This window comes from Barbus barbus (genome assembly GCF_936440315.1).
Source record: "Barbus barbus genome assembly, chromosome: 10".
Classification (NCBI taxonomy): domain Eukaryota; kingdom Metazoa; phylum Chordata; class Actinopteri; order Cypriniformes; family Cyprinidae; genus Barbus; species Barbus barbus.
In genome coordinates, this window is record NC_136738.1 from 843,973 (window position 1) to 868,186 (window position 24,214).

Here is a 24,214-nt window from a genome sequence, read left to right on the forward strand (position 1 = left end):
GCTTGTCTTGAAAGTCTGCACCCCCGGCAGATGCATTTATCCTACAAGGGGAGTTTCAACAGCCAATCAAAGGTTGGACCTAAAAAGATCACAATCCTCATTCTTCAGCGGCAAAGTATTCTCTTAGTAGCAGAGTGAGAAAAGTATCCAGATCTCATAAATAAATAAAGCTGAGTGATATTAAGCATAGATGCAGCTGTCTGCATTGATGTAGACTTTCTAAAATCAAGAAGATTATAAAGACAAACGTTTTTTGTTGTTGTCGATAACATGCTCTGGTGAATCATTCACAGCAAGACGAGAATATACTGGTTCTCTTCACATTTGCAGTTGATGACAGGCAGCAGTAACATCAGCAGAAGTGGCAAAATGACGTATATATTAAATATTAGAATGCATTTGTTGTGACAAAGGTGTTTTGTGACTAATGCAATGAAATGTAAACATTTTAAAGTGAGCCTTTTTCGTGCAACTGTATGCATTTCTAGATTTTATTGCAATTGTATGTTGAGATAGACTGTGCACCGAGGTTGGTTCCTTGCCTAGTTAATATGCTTTGTGGTGAGTGTCGCAGGTGTCGCTCATTATCATTAACTCCACCGGCCTCGCTCCGTTCCCACGGCTCTCGGCCCCGCCCCACTCATCACATGCTTGTTATACTTTTTCTAAAACTTAAAATTTTATCACACCAATTTTTCCCTTTTCTCACCTAATTTTCATCCTCACAGTCTGCACAATCAGAAGTTTTTTCTTTTTCTTTTTATATTTAACAGAAAATAGAAGTAAGAGTTTGAGCTGATGTGAGTACTCTAGTAAACTATAGCAAACGAAGCACATCAACCAAGCACATTTTTGCAAAGTACCAGTTAGGTTACTTATTATCTCTTATAAAATGCACATGGCCGTTTGCACTGCAGTAGGGACCCAAACTATGTGAAATGTTTTGGAATATGGTTATCTGACAAAAGGCATGTTCTCTTCATGCTCTGATAGATAGCACAGGTATGATACTAGAAATAACATGTTGAAAGGAAAACCTAATCCTATACTGGTTATCTATTAAATGTATGTGATGAAAGTGACACATGGTGGCACTATTTGACACATTTATTGAAGGACCCTGTTGCACTGCCCTGAATGTAACTCCAGTAACACGGACACAGAAGCAATGCTTTAGCTGAACTATAGAGGAACAAATTCAGGAGCAACCATACACCAGCCATTCTATCAGTAGTGTGAAGAAGAGTGGCAGCTGAAGGGGAATGTGACTATTAATGCATAAATAAAAGAGTTGGGCATATACTGTATTACTGGGCACCTCTGACATTTTCACAGCTAAATATCTCCCATGAATGCTTCTTGTTCTTATTAAAAGTGTGATCTTACTTTGAGCATGTATTGTAAACAGTGTAATGTGTGAACTTTTCTGTTTTTTTAAACGGATACAGTATATGTGATTATAGAGGTGGAAAACATTTTCCTTTTTTTTACCAGTTAATATTTCAATAATCATGATGAGGTTTGCCATGATCAGAGCTGGGTAGTAATTGATTAAATGTAATCTGGATTAAGTAATTAGATTCCAAATATCAAGTACTCATAATTAGAGTTGTGCATTACATTATATAATGCTCATAATCAGATTACTTTTTTATGTATTACATGATAACGTATTATTCACACAATGGCAGTAAATCATTTATAATTTATTGATTCTCCCTAATTCTGCTTTTAAAATTTCCTTTCTAAAAATCCTACTGTGTGTCATACCATTTAGCTTTGACTATATTAACAATATAGAATGGCCATGCAAATATCATGTACATCATTTTGCAATCCATGCTTCTGAATTTAGGGGGGAAACAACACATTTGCATGTTTAAAGTTCAGTGTCACTAAATGGTCACATTAACATGCATGTAAACAAATTCAATATTTTAATATATTTTCTTTTTCTTTGCTTTTTTATATCAGTATATGCTATGTTAAACAGTAAGGAAAAAATATGGTAGCAACATTTTAGTTTTTGCAGATTAAATATAAATTTAATTTAATCGTATTTCATTAACTGATATAATAGTAACACACCAACATACTGAAGTACTGAAATCTGTTAAGTCATTTTGTAATACACTGATAAACACCAAAAGCAGGTGGTGATGGGAAAGTCACATGACGAACCAAAGCTCATCACAATCAGCTTTTCCACAAGCTGAGAAGGATAATAGTAACATATAAAAGGTGCACAATGTCACTGACACAACGTTTTTCACTGTTTTTCACTTCCAAAAGCGTAATATTACATGTAATGTCCAATACAGTTTTTCACCGTATATAGTAGGGAAACTTACCATTAACCAATTAATAGGTTTTTACTGTAGCATTTTTTAGTCTTTTACCATTAAAATCAGTCATTTTTAACATTGTAGTTATAAAATTATATTTTAAATTGATGAAATATTTGGCAAGAAATTTGTAAATATGCAGTATATTGCATTACAACTATTAGAAAGACTTACTTGTGACAAAGGTTCTGCTTTCTTGCTGTCCATTCCTCCAATTATGATCATGTTAGGCATCAATGGACGAGGTAATTCAAAGACAAAGTCAAAATGCATAAACCAGAGAGCTGCACGGCTCATGATCTCCACCATTGATGTTTTTCTCTGAAGTACTTGTGAGGCGATCTCATCTGCACGAGCAAATATGCGTTCACAAGCCATGGGCTGAAGCAGAGTCCTTACCAGGTTCACACTTCTTTGCCAAAGATTCATGCGGTCAGTAAAGTGAGTTAAAGGCTGTGGAACATAAGAGGCAGGAGCTGGACATTGACTGGCAAGAGTATCAACACCACAGGGATGGCTTGTTTGCATATAAATGGCTGGAATTGAGAGATATTCAGCAGCAATAGCTCCAATAGGCTCAAATGGATCTGTGAGAATTGCATCAAAGTTGTACTCTTGCAGTTTCTTCATCAAGTCCTTGTTGGAGAGCAGACCCTCTGCATTCCGGGATGCAATAACTTTAAGCATATCCATAGTGTTGATGAAACTCTGAAACCTGGCCAGATCTGTGGATACATCTGCACTCAACAACTTCTCTAAGCCTGCTTTCATACTCTCCTGAAGCTGAGCCTTGGTGTAGGGTACTGGATATGTCAGGGTGGTGGTATGCTGTGATGGACCCATACTCAAACTTGCTTCTGGGATGACGACCACGACCTGGTTTCCTCTACGGCCGAGCTCCTCCACCAAAGGCTTCATACCTGTCCAGTGGCTGCCAAATGCTGGAATCACCAATAACTTCCCAGCCTCTGCTGATCCCAGGCAGAAAAATAACAAGAGCAATACAGAAGCAGCCATTCTAACAACCATATCATTCACAATCAGCAATAATTATAAGCCTGTGAGCTGGTAGTGTTGGCGAGAGTTGGTTGAAATTCTACAAAGCACTTATGAATTTGCACAGGTTTATATCTTTAAAGGGATGTTGTTACAGCCAACAAAGAAGGCAGGGCCACAAAAAACTGTAACCCGCCTTCCACTCAACCGTGGAAAACCAAACCCTTACTACTGCCAATCTTTGCACCGGCTGATAAACACCCTCCATGGTGATTACACAATATGCTCTGGGGCTCCACCTTCTCATTCATCTATTCTGGAAATAGTGTTACACATGAATGAAGAGCAAAAAGAAGTTATCTGACGATTGCGAAAGATATCGTAAAAACAATAAAACTGGATAATCTTAAGAAAATTATCAACTGTAGGCTACAAGTTTAAAGAGAGTGATAGGAGAACGGGAAAACAAAAGGTGTGGCTGCTTTTTTCCCCTCAAAGATAAAGCGCATGTAGGCCTATAGATGAACTTTGATGCATTTTTTTTTTTCTTTCACAAATCGTTTTTGTAATTTTTCAGCTCACTCATTTTTGAGGTTATGGTGAGGATTTGGATTACATTTGATTTAAAACCCTAATAATTATCTTATTTAACTGTATGAATGATAATTTTATAGTAGTTGCTGGGTTTTTGCTCTTTTTTTTAACCAGAAAAAAAGGAGTGTCCAAACACTTTTTAGAAAATTGCACAGTTTTGTTACGAGACACGATGAATCATGCTGAGATAAACCCTGGTGTTAACTCTACAGTGGGCGCGGACCTTCTAGAGCTAGTTTGCTTTATGCACTAAACAAAATATTAAACATATGGTTATTATATACTGTATATCACCTTTTCCCCAAAGTCTTAGATAGATTTTATAACTCTTAATCGTAACCAAAGACCCCTTTTAAGCAGAAGGTAAACTTTTATCTGATCTGGCTACTCCAGTCAACTCTAAAGGACAAAGCCTCCTAAAGCCTCTCACTCAATTTCACTCTGCACTCGTTTATCTATGACCTGCTTGACAAGTTTGTCAAAGCATATCAGTCACTTGTTGCCTACATACTATGTGTCTTGATTGAATGTGCATGGTCACGCTTGCACTACAGATCCAAACTGTTGCAATGTTTTACCGTGTGGTTATCTGACAAAATTTGGTATGTTGCCATAAGTATATGGTAAAAGAATAAAATGAGTATTGTTAATATTTTCAGTCAACATGAAAAAGGTTACAAAGTTTTGAGATTCATCCATTTCCTGATTACTGGCAACTGTTGCTGTCTGTAAAGCTGCCCTTATATTTGCTTTAAGGACACTATAGTGGGGCTTTCTTTCTAAACAAGATAAATGCAGAGCTCAAGTTATGTTTAATTTATTTGTTACATATTTAATTTGTTCAGGTCTGTTTCTGTTTGGTTTATGTACTGCTATGTCAGTTATCATCTGTGTTCTTGAGATACATAGCCAGGATATTGAGAAAATAGTATACAATAGTATACAAAATTTAGTGTGTTTGATTTATTGAATAGGCTACTGAGTAGGCTGCTAAGTACAAAGGAATGTGGAAACATTTAAATTTCACTCTAGTTCATGAATTCACCTGCCCATCAAGTCCTGATGAAGGCTCGAACCCAGCGCAGAGTTCAAGCCCCCCATTGTGGTACTACCTAGAGGGAGAAAAACAGAAATAAAGGAGGAGATGGGGAGGTGGAGGGATGCCGGAAGAATTAATGCTGCTTTAGGCTCGTAATGATGATTGACAGGACTGAATGATTAGGTTCTCATAGTCAGTATGTTGTAGACCCATCAAAATAAAGAGTTAAGGTCACTGCACACTGAAGGTCATTGCACACTGAGTCAGCATGCAGTGACCTTGAGTCCGAAATATTCCCACGTTAAAAAATAAATACGACCTACACACGTTTACACACTGCCTCTGAAACTTTCGTCCGTCAGGTTCGATTTTCTGCGTTTTCGCTTCCATAGCATGCATTTTGATAGGAAAGGATGGGGAATACGAAAAAACGGAAAAACACAAGCGAAGACTCGGTGTGCAATGACCTTTAGAAGATATTAAGCAGACAGTCTACTGGCAACGCAATTCACCCCCCAGGTAGAGCAGAGAGGCTAAACTGTCCTGTTCAGGACTTCAAGTCCAGGTCAGTTACATCTGTAACAAACTATTGTAGTTTTGTCTTTGTTTACTTAGCTAAACATTAAACTGCTAGCAAATGTTAGCAGTAGCAGTCAATTACTGAACAGTTACCAAAAGGATGTAATTACTAAAGAGTAGGAATAGCAGACAAATATTCACATCGTTTTATAACAGGTTTAGAGGGAGCTAAGGCAGACAACAACACAGCCAATAAATAAACAATAAACAATATTTTTCAAATAGGCTATTATCATTTTTGTAATCCATAATTGTTGAGTATATTCTTTTTTATTTTCAGCTAAAACTGCATGTACCCTGATTTTGCTGTAAATGTTTAAAGTAAATTGCTTTGTAAGACTGGGGGGTGTTTTATCCCACCCACGCACCCTTGGTACAAATTTAATTTTTGTTAAAAACTCTGGTCATTTTTCATACTTGGTTTATAATTTATGTCAGTGTCACTAAAACTATGATAACTTTTCTGAACACATTTAATCTTTGTTTTACAGAATTTGTTTTTTTACACAGTTCATAAGGGGTCGTTTCCCCACTCTACCCTCTAATTGAAAACGATACGTTATTTTAAACACGCGGTGGCGCTATTGCCACATTTATCCATGTTGACTGCATTGAATCGCACTGCTCACAGTTGAAGTGTACAGTAACTCCAGACGCAGTGCTCTCTCTTCAACAGAATCTGTGTGTGGGTGTAGCGCAATGTTTCTCTGTTGTTTTGCACTATATTTCACCTTCACCTCAACCCAGTCTACTTTCCTCTAATGCTATTAATGCTGCAGCTTCAGAAACATATTCAATAAATAACAAACCTATTAAACTGCAAACTTGCTAGAATTAGGCTACAGTATAGATCAGCCACTTTGTTCGTCACCTCAACTTTAAAAACATGCTAATTTATGAGATATGCTGTCATTATGTCAATCTGTCTTTCTAAAACCCTCAGCTCAGATAAAGACAAGAAAAAAGCAGACACGTGTCCACAACGGGTTAATCATCTGACGACCCTCGCACACTTCAAAGAGGGATTCACACCAGCACACACTCACAAATCAAACTACAGGCGAACAAACTAAGAGACTGAGCTTTTGGTAAAAGATCGACTCTACTTTGAGGCTGTATACAACTTTAATCAGAAGAAACTGCCATAAACAGGAAGACTGCATCACTCAGAAGTCATCGCGCTATTGAACAGTCGCTCGGACTCTACTCTTCAATAAAAACCTGTTTGAAAAGCAGCCTTTGCTGTCCCGAGCACATTTATCAATCTCACTGACACCTTCGGGACCTTCTCCAGCTGTGCCGTCATAAACCCCGCAGGTTACCGTCACTTTTCACCATGATCAAGGGTAAGCTAACACTTTGCTTTATGGAGTCTGATGCCATTCAACTCTCAGACAATACTCTTCTGATAAACGCATTCAATGTCGTGTCATTTTCTAATTCTGATGCCATTCAACTCTTCAGACTATACTCTTCTGATAAACGCATTCAATGTCGTGTCATTTTCTAATTCTGATGCCATTCAACTCTTCAGACTATACTCTTCTGATAAACGCATTCAATGTCGTGTCATTTTCTAATTCAGGTAGTTGAGAGCAATGGCACCTTCTTGTAAACCCTGTGAACTGGATATTTGCTTCTCTCAGCTCGAGTAAGAGTCAAAGACAGTTTTCTGTATTCAAGATGCAGATTCTTTCAGCTGTTTTGCTGCTGTTCTGTTTGCACAAGGTGAGTACCATTCTTTCCATTTACACATATATATATGAAAACTGCATTCAGGTATGTTTAAACTTTGAGCAATGCACATTTAGTGTAGAACACGTGTCTATTTTAGGGAAACTAGTTAATTAAAATAAAATAATAGTATAGTATAATTCTGGTGAATCAGTCAATCATGTCTTTTAAATGTATTTTTATTTGCTTTTCTTGGTAGAATTGATCAACTTTTTATTTCTCATGCATTCTGTCGCATTAAAATTCAGATATTGGAATGAAATAACAGCATACTTTTAATGATTCCAAAAGGGTTTGTTATAGCTGATGTGATTTTTTTTTTTTTATGTGCAATACCAGGATATCGATTATAAGGAATCTAATTGAAGCAAGGATTTAATTTAGAATGCATTAACTTTATGACTTTAGAAATGTTGAAGTTAGGACCATGCTACTTTAATTGCTTTTTTTTTTTTTTTCTGAAAGAAAAAAAAAGGTCAACTATTGGAAGAAGTATTCTTTATAGATGTACAAGATGCAAGTGTGGATGGATAGCAGATACAACTAAATAAGTGCAATATTACAGGTAGCTTATAAACCATCTCAATTGAGTATATAAGTATTAAATCTTCTATTTATGGAGATAAATCAAAGATGTGTATTATTCCTTTTTTTGCCATATGTCTTATTAACAAATAGATTTTGATTAAAATGCACGTCATATGCATTTTTGGAGAAAAGTAATTTAGTGTTTTTTTTTTTGTTTTTTTTTACAGTCATACAGAAAATTTCCAAATCACCAGCATCACAGAACTGCATACACATGTAATTTTCAGTTTTCAAAGCTCGACCTTGCACATAATTACTTTTAAGATTTGGCTGTCCACTGCACTCTTGAGAAACTGTACCTGTGGGAATGGCTTCTGTCTATGAGTACATCCACTTTTGTACAATCCTCTGAAGGCAGTGTCCCGATGGATTAGAGTCCCTACAGTCTCTCTCTCTCTCTCTAACACACACACACACACACACACACACAGTGATTCAAATACTGTAGAAGTAGCCCAGCATCTGTGCTGCTCCCTGGGGACAGATAAGAGGGTCAGAGCCTTCACACTACAACTATTCATTCCATGACATCTGCTGCAGTCAACCTCTGAGAGCAGGACGGAGAACAATGTGATCAGCACTAAATCCACTTGAGCACAACCCCACGACTCTATTGTTTAGACACATTTCCTTTCATTCCTCATCTTTGTATAATGATTATTCTCTGCATGGCTGAAGTTCAACACAGTTGGCCAGAGCGCCGCTCTCTTTAACACTCCCTCTGGAGCCCGTCGTTGTGCTTTGCTCTTGTTCATGCATAAGAAGCATAACAGCCATCAATATCTGCTCAAGTTTTTACAGAGCGCCACTTTGTTGTTTGAAAGAAGATGATTGAGGAAGGTGGTGTGTAATGTCCATACAACTGACTCCAGCAGCACACAGATGTTTGTTCGACTGAGAATCACTGACATGATGTTGGTCAGTAAGAATGGCATGTAAATGTCTGTAATTTTGATGAAGTCCTCACAGTTATTTAGTCGGAAACTCTGCATCAGCCGAAATCTTAACTCAGAGGGCACGTTTGAGTACGCAGACTTAAATGGTTTATGGAGAGCAAACTTAAAGCTGGAATAATGATTCGCAGATCGCGAGGTCGTCCAGCTCTCCCGCTGTCTTTGTGCTCAATTAGCTTTGATTTCATTATTTATTTACTGGAGGAAAACTAGCGGTGGAGAATTTACTAAAAATGTACAGTGCTCGGATTAGGAGCCACGCTTTAATCTTATGCCTCTGATAATGCCGCATGGCCTGATTGATTAGTTTTTCAGGAAGCTTATGTCAGAAAAACTAATCCGTCTTTGGATTGTGCCAGCCGTGTAAGGTTCTCCGCTCTGGTGCTGTATCACGGAGGCGAATTACAGAGCTGCTGGGCTGCGATAAGGCCCTCGTCTCTTTCACACACCCGTCCCTGCGGACAATAAAAACGCTGTTTATATTCTTCAGAACCTGCTGCAGCCCGAGTCTTCACATCAAGCCCTGGCTGGATTTGCCATGTGAGGAGAAAACATACATCTGGCTCTCAGGACACCAAATGAGGGGAAAAAGGAGTGCCAGAATGGAATCGTGAAATGTGTCTGTAGGTCCAGTAACCCAGAGCTTCCTGCGAGAGAGATTACATGAGGATTTCAGCCAGTGCGTCTGTAAATATGAGCGTTTCGCACTAGATTGGCATTATCAGTGCTGAGCTTATACGCCAGTGATGTGTATCTGTGTCTATATTGGGGTCATTGTTGCTTTCCAGATGCCTGCCTCAGTAATCCCTCATAAACAATGTCGTCTGTGACATTTACCGCTATAAGCAGTGATGTTTGGTGGCGTGTGCTTTCTCATGTTTGCTAATTTCATGTGGAAAAAAACGGGAAATGAATGTCACACCCAAAAACAGGTGCATTATCATCATTTTTGGTTTGCTTTGTTGTTGTTTATATAAATTGTCTACTTTTTTTTCATGCATATCAAATAGATTGGCCAGACAGAACATTCTGATACAGAGAAACATGATGATCAAAGTCAGTGTTCTTGAATCTCTCACCACTCCAATAATAATAATAATAATTATTATTATTTTCTTCAGAGGATTGTTCAAATTAGCATGCAGTGCAATTTTTGGCCCTGTGTTTAAAATATATTTTCATAAATTAGCATTCATTTATTACTGTAGGAATCTTAAAATTAAGACAGATAACAAAACATATTTTTGGTCATTAGTCACTTGAACTGCGTTCAGTTTCTCTGAAAGGTTTAATATTTAAAATCCTGAATATGTGTCTCACACAGTAATTTCATTTGTCGAAATTCTGACTTGTATTATTGTCATGGATGTAATGTCAGTGTCATCCATTACCTGGGATATAAAATCAATGCTTTTCCACTTATGGGCTGGAGACTGTGATTTCGGAGTGTTCCAGAGCTGAAGGACAGGCCTGTATATTTCAGGCTTTTTATCATGATAGATGTGTTGTGAAGCATCTCTGTGACCCAGTGTGTTCATCAAAGGCTGGCATGTGTTTGTGCGTTATTTATTAGTATGGTCATGTACCCACAACCTGTGGTCATTTATTTACTTCACTAATTTCTTTGCTTTGTTACACTCTTGTCAGTATTAATATCAATTTCAGACACAGAAACATACTTAAATGTATAGTATAGTACCCAAATATGGAATCATTTACTCACCTTAATGTCGTTCCAAACCTGTGTGACTTTATATCTTTTGCTGAATGGAAAAGAAGGTATTTAGCTTTCACTGTATGGACAGTGAAAACACACACACACACACACACAGACACAGACACACACACACATTTTTCAGAATACTTTTTTGCTACAAAGAAAGTCATACAGGTTTGGAACAAGGGGAGTAAATGAGGACAGAATTAGAATGTTTTGGGGGAACTATCCTTTAAGTGTGCATTTAGTATTTGTTGATCATGTTGATCAAACTTTCATCTATTTCACTCTGACCATATTTCTTTCACCTGCATTTTTTTAATTCATCCCTTCATCTCTTATTCTGTCGCTCTGATGTGATGTCAGCGCTCTTCAATGAAGAACCTATAATCTCTCTTTCTATTTTCCAAAAGGGTTTGTTATAGCTGATGTGATTTATTTTTAACCTATAAGACTTCTCTTTCTTTTGCTGCTGCTGTTTCATTGTCTTCAAAAGGAGACTGGCATGTCTAAGAACAGTTAGGATTCCTCCTAATCACAGAACAAAGACATCTGTACTGTCAGTTGTAACGCTGCGCTGACAGATAGGACGGGCTGGCTGCATATGCTTCACAAGCGTGATTCTCACTATTTATATTTGTATGATCTTCATCCAAAGCAAAGAGGGAAATTAAAAAGGTGAACAGAGTACCGTTGGAAACAGAACATCAGAAGTGCTCCCAATCAGGAAGTTTAAAGTGCCACACACATTTGTTTTCCTGATCATTACTCTCCAGTGCTGTTTCTGCGTGTGAAACGTGTGATCATTGCTGTTATTCTTGCTGAGGAAATGTCAAACACATTTGTAGGAATGAAGATCAGACAGATGGGTATAATGGGATTGTAGAGGTGTTGATGGGATGATAGTTACACCAGCAGAGTGTGGAACAAAGAGCCGACAGGTATTGAAGGGGAAAAGCACAAGAATCACTCCTCATCTAACAGTCCTGGTCTTGTTAACAAATGATGTACCGTATAACACAATAACACCTTGTCTGACTCCATTGTATTGGCCCTGGATGCTTTTTCACATATTGTTCAGCAGCTTGATCCCACAGTTGACTTATATTTAGAGCATGTTAATGCATGCAATTAATTAGACAAGTTTAAAGCTGTTAACGCATTTATATAATTTGTTATTATAATGGTTTCATTCTGTTAACATCAAATGCATGCCCTGTCCCAAAAATGCTTCATACAAAACCTGATTTAGGCAGTCCCAAATAAGACAAATAATTGGTTAATAATAACTTAATTTCCTGTTAGTTGTCCTATAATAATAATTAAATATGATTGACATGCAAAAAGCACTGATAAAATAAGGAAAGGCTGCTTTTTATATTAAAAGGACTGAGATTTTTTTACTTTTCCAGTTGTTTGTGATTTGCTAACATATGCAGGTATGTACAGATTTTACACACAATTTCTATCCAATAAAATATTTTGGAGTTAACTATATATACAGACCATGGGAACCCTGGTTCTTTAAATAAGTCGTTTAGGGAGTAAATTGAATAAGAAACATCTTGGTTTAGCTCATTTTACAGCTTGTTTTGTCATATTGAGGCCAGTTTGGGAGTTTTCTGATGCCCCCTAGTGGGCCCCGGACCCCTGGTTGTGAACCTCTGCTTTATGACACTTAGTTGCTGTTACTAAAAATATTAAATCTATAGATTCATGAGATTTTTTTTTTAGTTATAGCTTTATGATGCATAACCGCAATATTGACCCTCTTACCAGAGAAATTAAGCAGGGAAAATTAGAGAAAATACTGAAATACAACTGGCACGTGCAGGTCTTCTAATCCTTCTTTTGTTTTTTACTTTATGGTTTTTATGGAGCATGCATTTGGAAATGTGCAGAATTTAAAACTTTAATGCAGAGTTCCATACAAATGTTCAAGCATGCATTTCATTGGCCTCGCATCACTTTAATTGCAAGTCATTGAAAGCGACCGTACCTCTGATTGGCTACAGCTCTGACCGGATGATTTAAGGGTCCGGTGACTGAGGCAGCCATGCATGAGCGTTAGGCACTGTAAGGGTCAGGTGCTGATGACAGGGGGGATTATATGGCATTAGACATGCAGCACAGCGTACAGTGCTACAGCGATCAGTCCCGGCTGAGGCTGAGGATTTCTCTCTTTGATCCTCTCCACTGAACACCTGCCATTTGTTAGCAGCCTGGCTCTTGATTAAGAGTGATGGGTTTCGGGTGTTTCACCCATCAGGGTAGCAATCTATTCTGTGGCCGTGTGTAGACTCAGGCCCCCACCTACCTCGTCAGACCTTTGGGGTCTTTTCTTGAAACTGCTCTTTGTGTGAATCATTACAAATGAAATGCCATGTAACACCACACAGGAGAAACAGTGGGAGAGACGAAGAGCAAGAGAGAGAGAGACAAAGGTAGGAGTAAAATGACAGAGACTTTGGGGAGGAACAGTGGGCCGGACAGGTGTAATGGAGAGGCAGCTGCTGCCATGTTCAGTGCTCTACAACAAGAAACTGCAGTTTGGTTGAATTATGGGTGATTTGTCTAAAACAAATGCCCTTTTATGTGTTTAGTGTAATAGACAATTTGGCCAGGATGTTGTGTATTTAATGACAGTGTGCTAAGGTGTTTTTTTGTTTGAGAACATCAGAGAGTAAATTTAGGAGATCTCAGATAGTCGACCTGCTTAAGTGTACGGTGCATGCTAATGACACACACAAATCATTCATGTCCCGATCCAATCCCCCCCTTCCTCTCACTTCACTTTTGTGTCTGATCTTTACTATCCTATACAGTTAAGACAAAACGCCTATGAAAAAAATGGGTTATCTACTGGAAATTATGCATTATAACAATTATAGCTTAAAGTAATGTTTCTGTCATCATTGAATGATCCGTGAGTCAAACCAAACCTGTTTTCTGTAATTTGTTTGTGAATCACAAATCTTTTCACAGCTCTAATAGTGATGTCTTTCAAGCCCCCACAAAAGACAGGCATGCATAAATGACTGTACTCCATAATAATAATAGAGTAATGAATGAACGAGTAACTATATTCCACTTCTGAAGTCATTCAATAGTGCAAGGAACGGACTTAAATGTGTTTTCATCTAGATTTAAAATGGCAGTTATTTTCTTGACACAAACATGGCCTTGATTTGAGCTTTGTTCGAGGGAACTGTTGTTATTAAATGATGACTTACTGTAAACTTCTGTTACTCATTCAAAACTAATTAAGCGTATATCGTTAGTTCTGGCAGGTCACGTGAGTCAAGCGTGCATCGGCTGACTCTCACATCGACCTACAACACCTATCACGGCATTCCTATACAAGCTCTATTTAGTATTATTCTGCCATCCCCAATTATTGCTGCTTTCATTCATGACAGGCTGCATGGATGGGCAGAGTTTTTGCGCAGAACAGAACCATACCGCCAAACCAAACTGTATGCTAAATGAAATAATTTTGATGATAGTGATCATGACAGAATTACATTACTACAGAAAACATGAAATATGATGCATAAGTCTTACTGTGTTTATTGTGCTTTCTGTTTTTGTTGTTGTTTTTGTTTTTTTATATATACTTATACTGTACATACTTAACAGCCATGTCACATTGAGTTGTAATGTATATAAATCTTCAAACAAATTATCCATCGGAAAAAACATACAGGTGGGATGGAATGACATGAGGGTGAGGTTGAAAAGCTGGAATGCACTTCAGGTCTTTTAAAATATGAACAGATTTTAGAACAATACACTAATCATACACTTTCTCTGTAACCATGTTTTAAAGTTAGCAAAACTGGGCATCATGCACTAAACAAATGAGGATTACACACTTTTCAAATTGTCCCCAGACTTAACCAACTTGTGCAGAAACATGCTTCTCTGAAAAGAATGTGTTCTAAAAAATCAGATTTTCTGTGAAATCTATAAACTCTGACTGCCCAGTATCCACAAATTTGCTCTGTGGCAACTAGTGCTGGCTCATCCAGATTCAGAAAAAAGCAATGCATTTCAGCCTTAAATAATGTAAAAATAATTTTTACTTTTGGGTGAACTGCACTTTAAACAAAGGCAGAATATAGAATTCAAGGAAGCAAACTCAAAATAAGGTACAAATCACAGCTGCACTACTATGCTGAACAAACAGTCTCTGGGGCTGAGAAATAGGGAGACAGCACAAGAAAGAGAAATGGATGGAAAATGACAAGAAGGTGCAGGTCTGACATCCAAAAAGATTCATGCCCTGGGGCTGGAGAGCCATCACAGCCATCAGAGGTGTGCTACAGCCAGACGAAGCAAATGCATTTTAACAGCATCCTCATCCATGATCCGCCACTGAGATGTCCCTGACTTCTTAATAACTTTCTAGAGGGCTAGTTCTGGTCACCACGGCAATTACCTTTATGTCAAGCCGTAAAAGATATGTCCACCCCAGGGACTGGCAGACAGCTTGCTCCATAATGCTCATTACAGATGAACGTCTAGACTGATTCTTCTCTCACTTTGTGGATGTCATATTATGATGCTGTCGCTAGGCCAGCTTTCGCTGTGGGTGTCTGACACATTGTACAGTACGTTATCAAATTACAGATATTTATCAAATTTTTAAACCATTTAATTTCTTTGATGATATAGATTGCTTAGACTATATATGCTGATATATATGTATACATGTTTTTATTTATTTATATACACACACACACACTACTCTTAAAAGGTTTGAGGTAAGAATTTTATTTTAAATAAATGAATAGTCATGCATTAAAGTGATCAAAAGTGACAGGATGACATGTATAATGTAACAGATTTCTATTTCAAATAAATGCTGTTCTTGTGAACTTTTCTTTATCAAAGAAACGTATAAACAAAACATTTATCAGTTTTAAAGAAAATCATTAAGATGCACAAATGTTTTAGCATTTATAATAATAAGAGCACCAAATCAGCCTATTAGAATGATTTACTTACTACATATGAAGATTGTATTTGCAAAAACAGATGACTCCATTTTTAACATTTTCAAAAATCATGTTTTTGTGTTATTTTTTTTAACCTAATCAAAATAACCCAACTGCAGTTTGATTGAAATTAATTGGAATGCATAATGAAAAAACATGATTTTTGGAAAATTGTTAAAAATGGAGTTATGTTTTTGCAAATGAACTCTTCATATACTAATTTTAAAATAAATATACTTACTAAATACAAATTTACTAATACGTACTAAAATAAAATATTTGATTGCGCATTGTAATAATATTTTACAATATTACAGTTTTACTATATTTTTGATCAATGGAGAGTATAAGAGCGTTTCAAAAACATCTTTCAACATTATTTGAGAAAAAAAAATCAAGTGACAATTTTATATATATATATATATATATATATATATATATATATATATATATTGGGTAAAGGAAATGGTTAGGTTTAAAATTTGAAACCATTACAACTATTGTATATAAACTGTTAAAAATGAAGCCAGACTGTATCTGGAGAGCTTCAGGTTGTCAAATGTTTCCTGATCATAGTTAATATGATAAACTGCAGTAATTCTGATAGAAGACTTGTGTGAACCTGAGAGGAAGTATGCTATTTGTGTAAGCATAACATTAAAGTAAATATCTTTCTATTATTCTGACTCTGTAGCCTGCAGGACAGTACTGAAGTTTAGTTAAAGTCTTAATTAACGTCCTTAGATTTCCCCTCAGCAAACCTTGTATGCCTTACCTTGACCAAAGTCACAGCTTCAGTCCTTCCCTTGAGTCAGATATCAAACATATTACCAAAATACGTGTAGAATTACTGCCACCCTACCTGTAGGAAAGAGAGAGAGTATGAGTGAGGTAGAGAGAGAGTATGAGTGAGGTAGAGAGAGAGTATGAGTGAGGTAGAGAGGGAAAGGACTGGGACCGATTGTCAGCACAACCTTTTTCCTCTCAAGGCAGTAAAGCGTTTTATTTTGCCTGTGATCCCTCTACTTCCCACAGCAATTTCCCCAGTTGTTCATCATCCTTTAACTGCTTCCACATTAGCATTATCATCTCCTTCCTGCTTCACCTGAAGTTGTCTCTCACCACAATTTCTCTAAATGTGAATGGTATTCATCTTCCCTTGTCAAGTCATTGAGGCCTGCCAGATGAAAAATGAAGCGGCTCGCAACGAAGAGCGAGAACAGAGATATGAGCGATCTAGTTTAGTGAACATCGTACAAGACCAGGGGGACTCAAAAGTGAATAAATGTTTCATCAAAGACAATTCTTTCTTCTCATTTCCATTGAGGGTTATCTTCAATCTTTGTTCAGTGGACTCTCAGACGATGCTGAAAAAGTTTCACCTGCAGCCCATAAATTAATTACGGAAATGTACACTGCATTCTTTCTCTCTCTGTCTTTACGTGGAGGTATTGTCTTAATTAAGTTTTGTGAAGAATGATAGATGAACAGCCCCCCCAATCCATGGGAGACCCATTGATTTCACATTATACAGGGAACTTTCAAATTACTGGCTGTTTGCATCATTTATAATGTTGTGCATGATGTTCTCAAGCTGTTGCGTTATTTGTCAACAACATTTTGCACCTATTTTAAAGTTTACTCAGACAATCGGAAATGTTAGTTTGTTCACGAAAGATTTTTAGCCTTATTCGATAAAGCACAGCCTCTGAAACCATTTTAGATGGAAATGTCTTCATGAATGTAGTCCTTTGCTGACTGAGTTTTCATCCGCTGCTGTTAAGCTTACAGCAAAATTAGTAATTATAGAGAAAATACAGGGTTGCTCGTCTGTGCGATTTCAAACAGCCCTACTTTCACATCTGCTTCAGCAAATGATCCTCTCAGCCGTGCCTCAGGATGGCAGCCTGCGCTAATTACCAGCAAAACTAGTTTGGCTTATTTCTACAAATTATTAAGACTTTATCTTAAGTGGACCAGAACTCAATCCTGGAGCAAAAAGGTTATTTGGCACATAGGATCAGCACTGCAGTGTATTGCAGAAATGTTTACCCTTTGCACATCATCTGGATGTTTTTTTAAACACTAAGGGTACAAATATATAACCAAGACAGTCGTCACGTAGAACTATTCATGGTTTGTTCATTTTTGTTTAAAGATTTTAAGATTAACATCATTCCTGTTTAATGCAACCTAAATTATTGGGCAAAGATAAGAGCTGTGCTAATATTCCAGCAGCATGGCTGAGACACTGCTTTTATAAAACAGCTGTAGAGAAAATCATGAAGGTAAAATTGAGTAACCTACATTTTAGACCCAATATTGACAGCTGTGATGTCTATTTTTACCTCCAGCAGAGAGAATAACTGTGGAAGCAACATTCATACTTCAGCTCTGAGCAACACAGCAGTGTTGTTTTGGTCCTGAACGAGTCATGAATGATTCAGCGACTCACTCTCATAGACAGACACTTGATTTATTACTAAATGAATCGGTTGAATGAACGCTTCACTGACTCACTCATAATGACTAATGATTTTGGAATCTCATACTAGCAAGATAATTAAGATCAGAAATTGTAAAATAGAAATAGCTTTTCCAGACTCAGACAGACATTGTTCCTGAAAGAATCAGTGTTTTGAACGAACGAGTTGATTCATTCATAAAGACTTATGCGTAACTCATAAACCTTTAAAGACAGACTGTGAGCTACAGGGTTGTTAATTGATGGCATATGCATTTGTTGGAGAACAGAAAAAAGATCTGCACACTGTTAATCTCCCGTTATTAAAAAAAAAATACGTTGACCCTTCTTTTATATGCATTTGTTGAAGCCATAAGTCTGCATTATTTAATTGCCAATCAGAGAATCAAGACAAGTAAATAATAGCAAAAGAACTGTTTAGTGTCTAAGTCTAAGTCTAACCATGAAGTACTACAAATGATGCACAGTAGAGTATCAAAGTACTTCAATATTTCTATGCCTAATATGCATATTTTGCGATAAACATTCACCTCATAGCTGGTTGGTTTGGTTCATGGCTTATAATTAGTGCTGACAAATGATTAATCGCATCCAAAATAAAAGTTTTTGTTTACATGATATATGAGTGTGTACTGTGTATATTTATTATGTACTTATAAATACAAACACATATTTAAGAATAAATATGTTATGTTTATATATTAAATATAATAATCTAAATATATAAATGTATATGCATGTAAATATTTTCTAAATATATATATATATATATATATATATATATATATAAATATACAAATAAACACAGTACACAAATATATTATGTAAACACAAACTTTTTTTGGATGTGATTAATCGTTTGACAGCACTACTTATAATATTCTTAAAAGATATATTTTTTTTAAATCTCAATGGGAAAAATTTATGGGCGAAATAATTCTGGATGAAAGAAGGATCAAGGTACGCACGTCCAAAAATGTCTTGGACAGGTGCAAGATCAGAGAGCATCATCACACGTGTTTGCCTGATGAAGGTCTTTGACTGAAACGTTGCTACTTTTAATTATTATTTTTTTAATAAAGGGAGATTAACAGTGTGCAGATCTTTTTTTTTCAAAATAATTCTGGAACCAAGGCCAAGGAAAGTGGGCATGCAGTATTGCACTTTACTGTATAATGTATAGGCTATAGGTGTTGTATATGATCCTGCATATAGTATTATGGATTCTCATGTTTGTGCGTTTGTGCTTTTCGCAGTGTTGTTGGAAGGTCACATGCAGAAGAGCCCATATTCCAGAGGTGGGGGTCGTGGACTGGGGGGAGGCTGAAAACAAGGAGCATCCCTCCCCCAAAAGCGCCAGCCCCCGCGTTCTCAACCCCCTGCGCCTATTCGTCCGGGGATCCCCTGGGTTCAAGAGCAACAGGAGGGAGATTACATATTTGGAAAACATGGAGGACTCTTGGGACTGGTTATCTAACCAGACAGATGTCAGAGAGGCGCAGAGCAGGACTAAACGCAGACCCATCGTGAAAACGGGCAAGTTTAAAAAAATGTTCGGCTGGGGAGACTTCAACTCCAACATCAAAACTGTGAAACTCAATCTCCTCATTACAGGCAAGATAGTGGACCACGGCAACGGCACGTTCAGCGTTTATTTCCGCCACAATTCAACGGGTCTGGGGAACGTCTCCGTAAGCCTGGTGCCGCCTTCCAAGGTGGTGGAGTTTGAGATCGCCCAGCAGTCCACCCTGGAGACCAAAGACTCGAAATCTTTCAACTGTCGTATCGAGTACCAGAAAACAGACCGCAGCAAAAAGACTTCACACTGTAGCTATGACCCGTCCAACACGTGTTACCAAGAATCCACCCAGAGCCACGTGTCCTGGCTCTGCTCGAAGCCATTCAAAGTCATATGCATCTACATCGCCTTCTACAGCACTGACTATAAACTGGTGCAGAAAATCTGCCCCGATTACAACTATCACAGTGACACGCCATACTCATCCACGGGTTAGGATCCAGTCCATCCTGGACAGCCTCATTCTCACCATGTGTTTCATCTGATTTAGAAGCACCTCTGGCATTGGCCTATTGTGATACGGCAGAATAACTGATCAGCGCTTTTGTTTTTTGGCTTTAAACGTCTCGCATCCATCCCACGCACGGTTCGAGTTCCACCAGGAATATGTTTTCTGACTATCTTTCGCTACTTGTCAAGGTAATAAAGCACAGAGCTAAAGAGGATAGATTATACGTGAAACACCTTTGTATTGTGAGGTGTGTGTGTGTTTTATTGAGCAGTGTGGCCTCTAAATAGTTTGAAGCATTCATGCAGTTGTTAAGATAAGTGCGAACGGGTTAAATCATTCAGCAAAGACATCACTTACAAATTACTCTTAGTTATTTTGCATTTCACAAAAGATCTATGTGTGAATTGAGATTTGTGTATAATTTGCCATGTCTCACGAGAGCACAATTCATTGGACAGGTGGATTTAGTGAATCTGGCAGCCGGTTAACAACCCTTTGTCATGGTCTCGCCACATTTCCAGGCTCTAATTAACATTAATTATAGTGGGAAATTTCACTTACAAACCATGACAGAGGGGCCCGGAGCCAAAAACTGAAATTTAGCATGTCAGTCATGTAGCAAACCTCTATTCAAGCAAGTGACTTTGGACTGGAATCAGACTCTTTCGTGTCCTCTGTTCCTGGAAAAGTGAAAATGTGTCCGGAGTAAATACAGACATATATGCAAACGCACATTAGGGGAATTTAATACAGTATGAAAGGCTACCTTGTATCGAGTCTTTCATCATTTAAAACAGTACATGGAGATCATTTGAAGGAATCGTTGTTGCTTTCACATTATAGTCTAAATGTCAGTGTGTCACAATGAACCAGCTGAAATGCCATAGTCTGATAATCAGAACTGGAATTCTCAGGTTCTGTGTGTGTGTGTGCGTATGTGTGTGTGTGTGTGTGTGTGTGTGTGCGTGCATGTGTGTGTGCGTGTGTGTGTCAGATTATGGCCGTTTATTTAATTTTTCCCATATCAAGGGTGACTGATCTGGATTGCAGTTCTGCTCGAAATGAAAAATCAGATGGATAATTAATTGTACTGATACTCTAATTGTCTTGCCACATGAACATTCACATCAAGAACATGTCGATACAAAGATAGCTGTTTATAATTGTATTTAGTTTAAACACTGATTCTGTGTGCAATTTTGTGAATAGTGTATAAATGTGAAATGTATAAAACCGTGTGTATTTTGCCTTTAAAGGATTTGTTTCTTTAATCTATCAATCCAGCATTAACAGTTTTCCTACTTTTGGTGTTTGACCGTTATATCAAGTAGATATAGATTTGAGTCATCTAGCTTGTCATGGCTTTTATTTTTCAGCAAAATGTACGCTTTATGTTTGTCGTCAATATCTGTACAATACAAAAAACGCTCAAGGAAAATACCTGAGCTTCCAGCTTTCTTTTAACCCTCTATGGTACGCATTCCCACGGATTTGCTATGAAACTATTTTCACTCAGAAAGTGCTAGTGACACATTGAATTTTAGGTAAAAAGACACAAATAGTTTTGTCTTGAAAAATACTTTACGGTGTGGATAATTTCTTCTGATTATTAAATTCATGTTTCTTTTATAAATTGTTGCACACCTTTGTACTTAAATATTTCTGTAAAAACATTAATTCTTTAATAAAGCAGTTTATAGAGCACTTCCATGTGCCTCCATGTGGCTTAACAAAATATATATTGCTGGTTTCTTTTTAAAATGTCTTTTTATTTCAAACATTGTCATAGTTAATGTTTCCAGTGAAGGAAGAAGGATGCTGCCATATAACAAAACTGCACCATAGAGGGTTAATTTATTGCTTTTATTTAGTATGACTGTCACAGATGTAAACATGAAGCATATCCAGACAGTTTAATGTGAGATTTGTAGTGAAACATCTGCATAAAACACTGATTCTTCAGTCAGTAAAATATCTTGCAAAATCACACGACCTCTGGATAAAAACATTACATCCTGTGCTGTGTTTCATTTCATCGAGCTCTAATACATGATCATATTCAATAAAAAGCTTTCTGATGTATAGACCCGTGTTACATCAGTTTGTGTGCATATGAGAACGATGCACTCTTCCTCAAACGTTAACCTTTTGTTTCTTTCAGAATGGATTGTCATGTTTTTGGCTTCCAACATAGACGGCCTCCCACCATCTGATTCACACAGAAGAAAAGAAAAGAACAAAACTGAATTGTCCTATGATGGAAAAAAGAACTGTATGAATCCGCAACGTCTCATTAGCTCAGTGGTGCACTTCAAAACGGTCTTCCAGACAGACAGGAGTTGGAGAGAGCTTTTCTAATAGTGAGATGTTATCAGAGTTCCCTAGGAGCCGCAGAAAACGGTCGGCATGAAGCGGCATGTTGGCACGGGGAAAACATGTGTGTTTGATAGCTCGGATTACAGACTGCATGCTGTTTGCTTTAATTAGCCCTGATTTCCCCATCATGGAGGGTGAGAGCAAGACGTTGCAACTGCTGCAGAGATCACAATGGACGCGGTACCACGACATACGATGCAGTTACAGTGCCAGGAACAATTGTGCTAATGCTTTTTACCCCCGGTTTCACAGACAAGACTTAAGGCTAGTTCTAGGCTAAAATGCATGTTTTAGAAAATATCTTGCTCTGACATAGCTTAATATATGGGTGATACTGCTCTGTGTCAAGATGCACACCTGTAATGTTTTTTATACATGATACATACTTATGCATTTTTATAAAAGCTGCTTAAATGTCTTAATTTAACTAAGGCCTAGTTCTGGTTTAAGCTAAGCCCCGTCTGTGAAACCAGGCCATAGTGTTTAGAATAACACCGCAATGTTTAATCAATCACAAAATGACTTATGTTTAGCAAAATGCAATTGATGGCCAGTTGTTCTTATATTGTTCTTTTTGCCCATTTCACCTTCTTGAAATGTGTTCCAACACAAATAACCAAAACAAAATGTCAAAACATTAGTCATTTTGCAGGTGACATTTCACTTCTTGCTGAACGTAATGACTATAACAAACTCCTCAGGATAAGATCATGAAGTAAAACAATGCCTTTACTGAAAAAAAAACTTATATAAGCCATATATATTAGTATTCTTAGATATTTATACATGTGCCAAAAAGGAGAGGAAAAAAGTCAGATGACTGTCAATTAGTGGGAAAATGCCAATTTAGAGACTACTTCAGTAAAAAATTATATTTAATGTAAATGTCATATATATATACACACACATAAATATACAGCACATACACATTATGTAAACAAAACTTTTATTTTGGATGCGATTAATCATTTGACAGCACTAATATATATATAATCATATATAAACCATCAGTGTCTGTAATACATATAAGGTGGTCAACAAAATTGCGTCATTAAAATTTAATCTGGAACATGTTTATTTTTTATGTTTTTCAATTCTTCTTACAAAATGTCCGTACCGTAACGTTACAATAATGTTCATTATATACATTTTTCTTTTTTATAAAAATGTAATATATTTCAATAGCTTTTTCAAATTTGGTGCAGTTTTGTAAATACTGATATTAAAAAAATAATACACAAAATAGGGAAATATTGCAAGATATTACAAAATATTTCCTGGTTTTCTCTGTCATGTAAAATGTAGACAGTATTAGATGTCAATTGTTTCCATACACACTACAGATAACATTTAGCTTTTTATGACAGATGTTGCAATTTCAATGTGTAAATCATCTCAATTTGAGCGTTAAAATATATATTTTTTTGCAAAATACAAATATGAAAAATAAATAAAATAGAGCAGAGCTGCGGTAATGACATCTTGCTTGGGTAAGGACCATGTTAAAGTGCCATGAAATCAGAACAACATTATAAAAGAAACAGAAAACAGACTGAATATTTGTAATTTAATATACAGTAAACCTCTAACTAGTCTCTAAATTTGCTGTGGACAAAATGTTGCGGAAATGACATTTTTTAATAATATTGCAGCTAGCAAGGACTACTACATTAGTTTGGACTCTTAGCATCGTAATATAAATTAATTAAACAGTAATATACATTTATTTTTAAAATGTAGTTCAAAGTACATAATTACTAAGCTGTATGGTAAGGACA

At 36.9% G+C, this 24,214-nt stretch overlaps 2 protein-coding genes across 2 annotated transcripts; one reads left to right on the forward strand and one right to left on the reverse strand.

Annotated features, from left to right (window-relative positions):
- Positions 1-1,173: 1,173 nt before the first annotated feature.
- LOC306876168 (UDP-glucuronosyltransferase 1A5-like) lies at positions 1,174-3,374 on the reverse strand (the record flags this gene model as incomplete). Its single annotated transcript, XM_079427149.1, has 2 exons — positions 1,174-1,182; positions 2,520-3,374. 2 exons carry the CDS (start codon positions 3,372-3,374, stop codon positions 1,174-1,176), a joined length of 864 nt encoding a protein of 287 aa, XP_079283275.1.
- A 3,219-nt stretch (positions 3,375-6,593) lies between these two features.
- LOC306875837 (neurexophilin-2-like) lies at positions 6,594-20,045 on the forward strand (the record flags this gene model as incomplete). The annotated part of the gene is made up of 3 exons (XM_079426581.1): positions 6,594-6,899; positions 7,139-7,281; positions 19,287-20,045. The coding sequence occupies exons 2-3, from the start codon at positions 7,237-7,239 to the stop codon at positions 20,043-20,045; spliced, it is 804 nt and encodes a 267-aa protein (XP_079282707.1). The 5' UTR covers positions 6,594-6,899; positions 7,139-7,236.
- Positions 20,046-24,214: the final 4,169 nt, after the last annotated feature.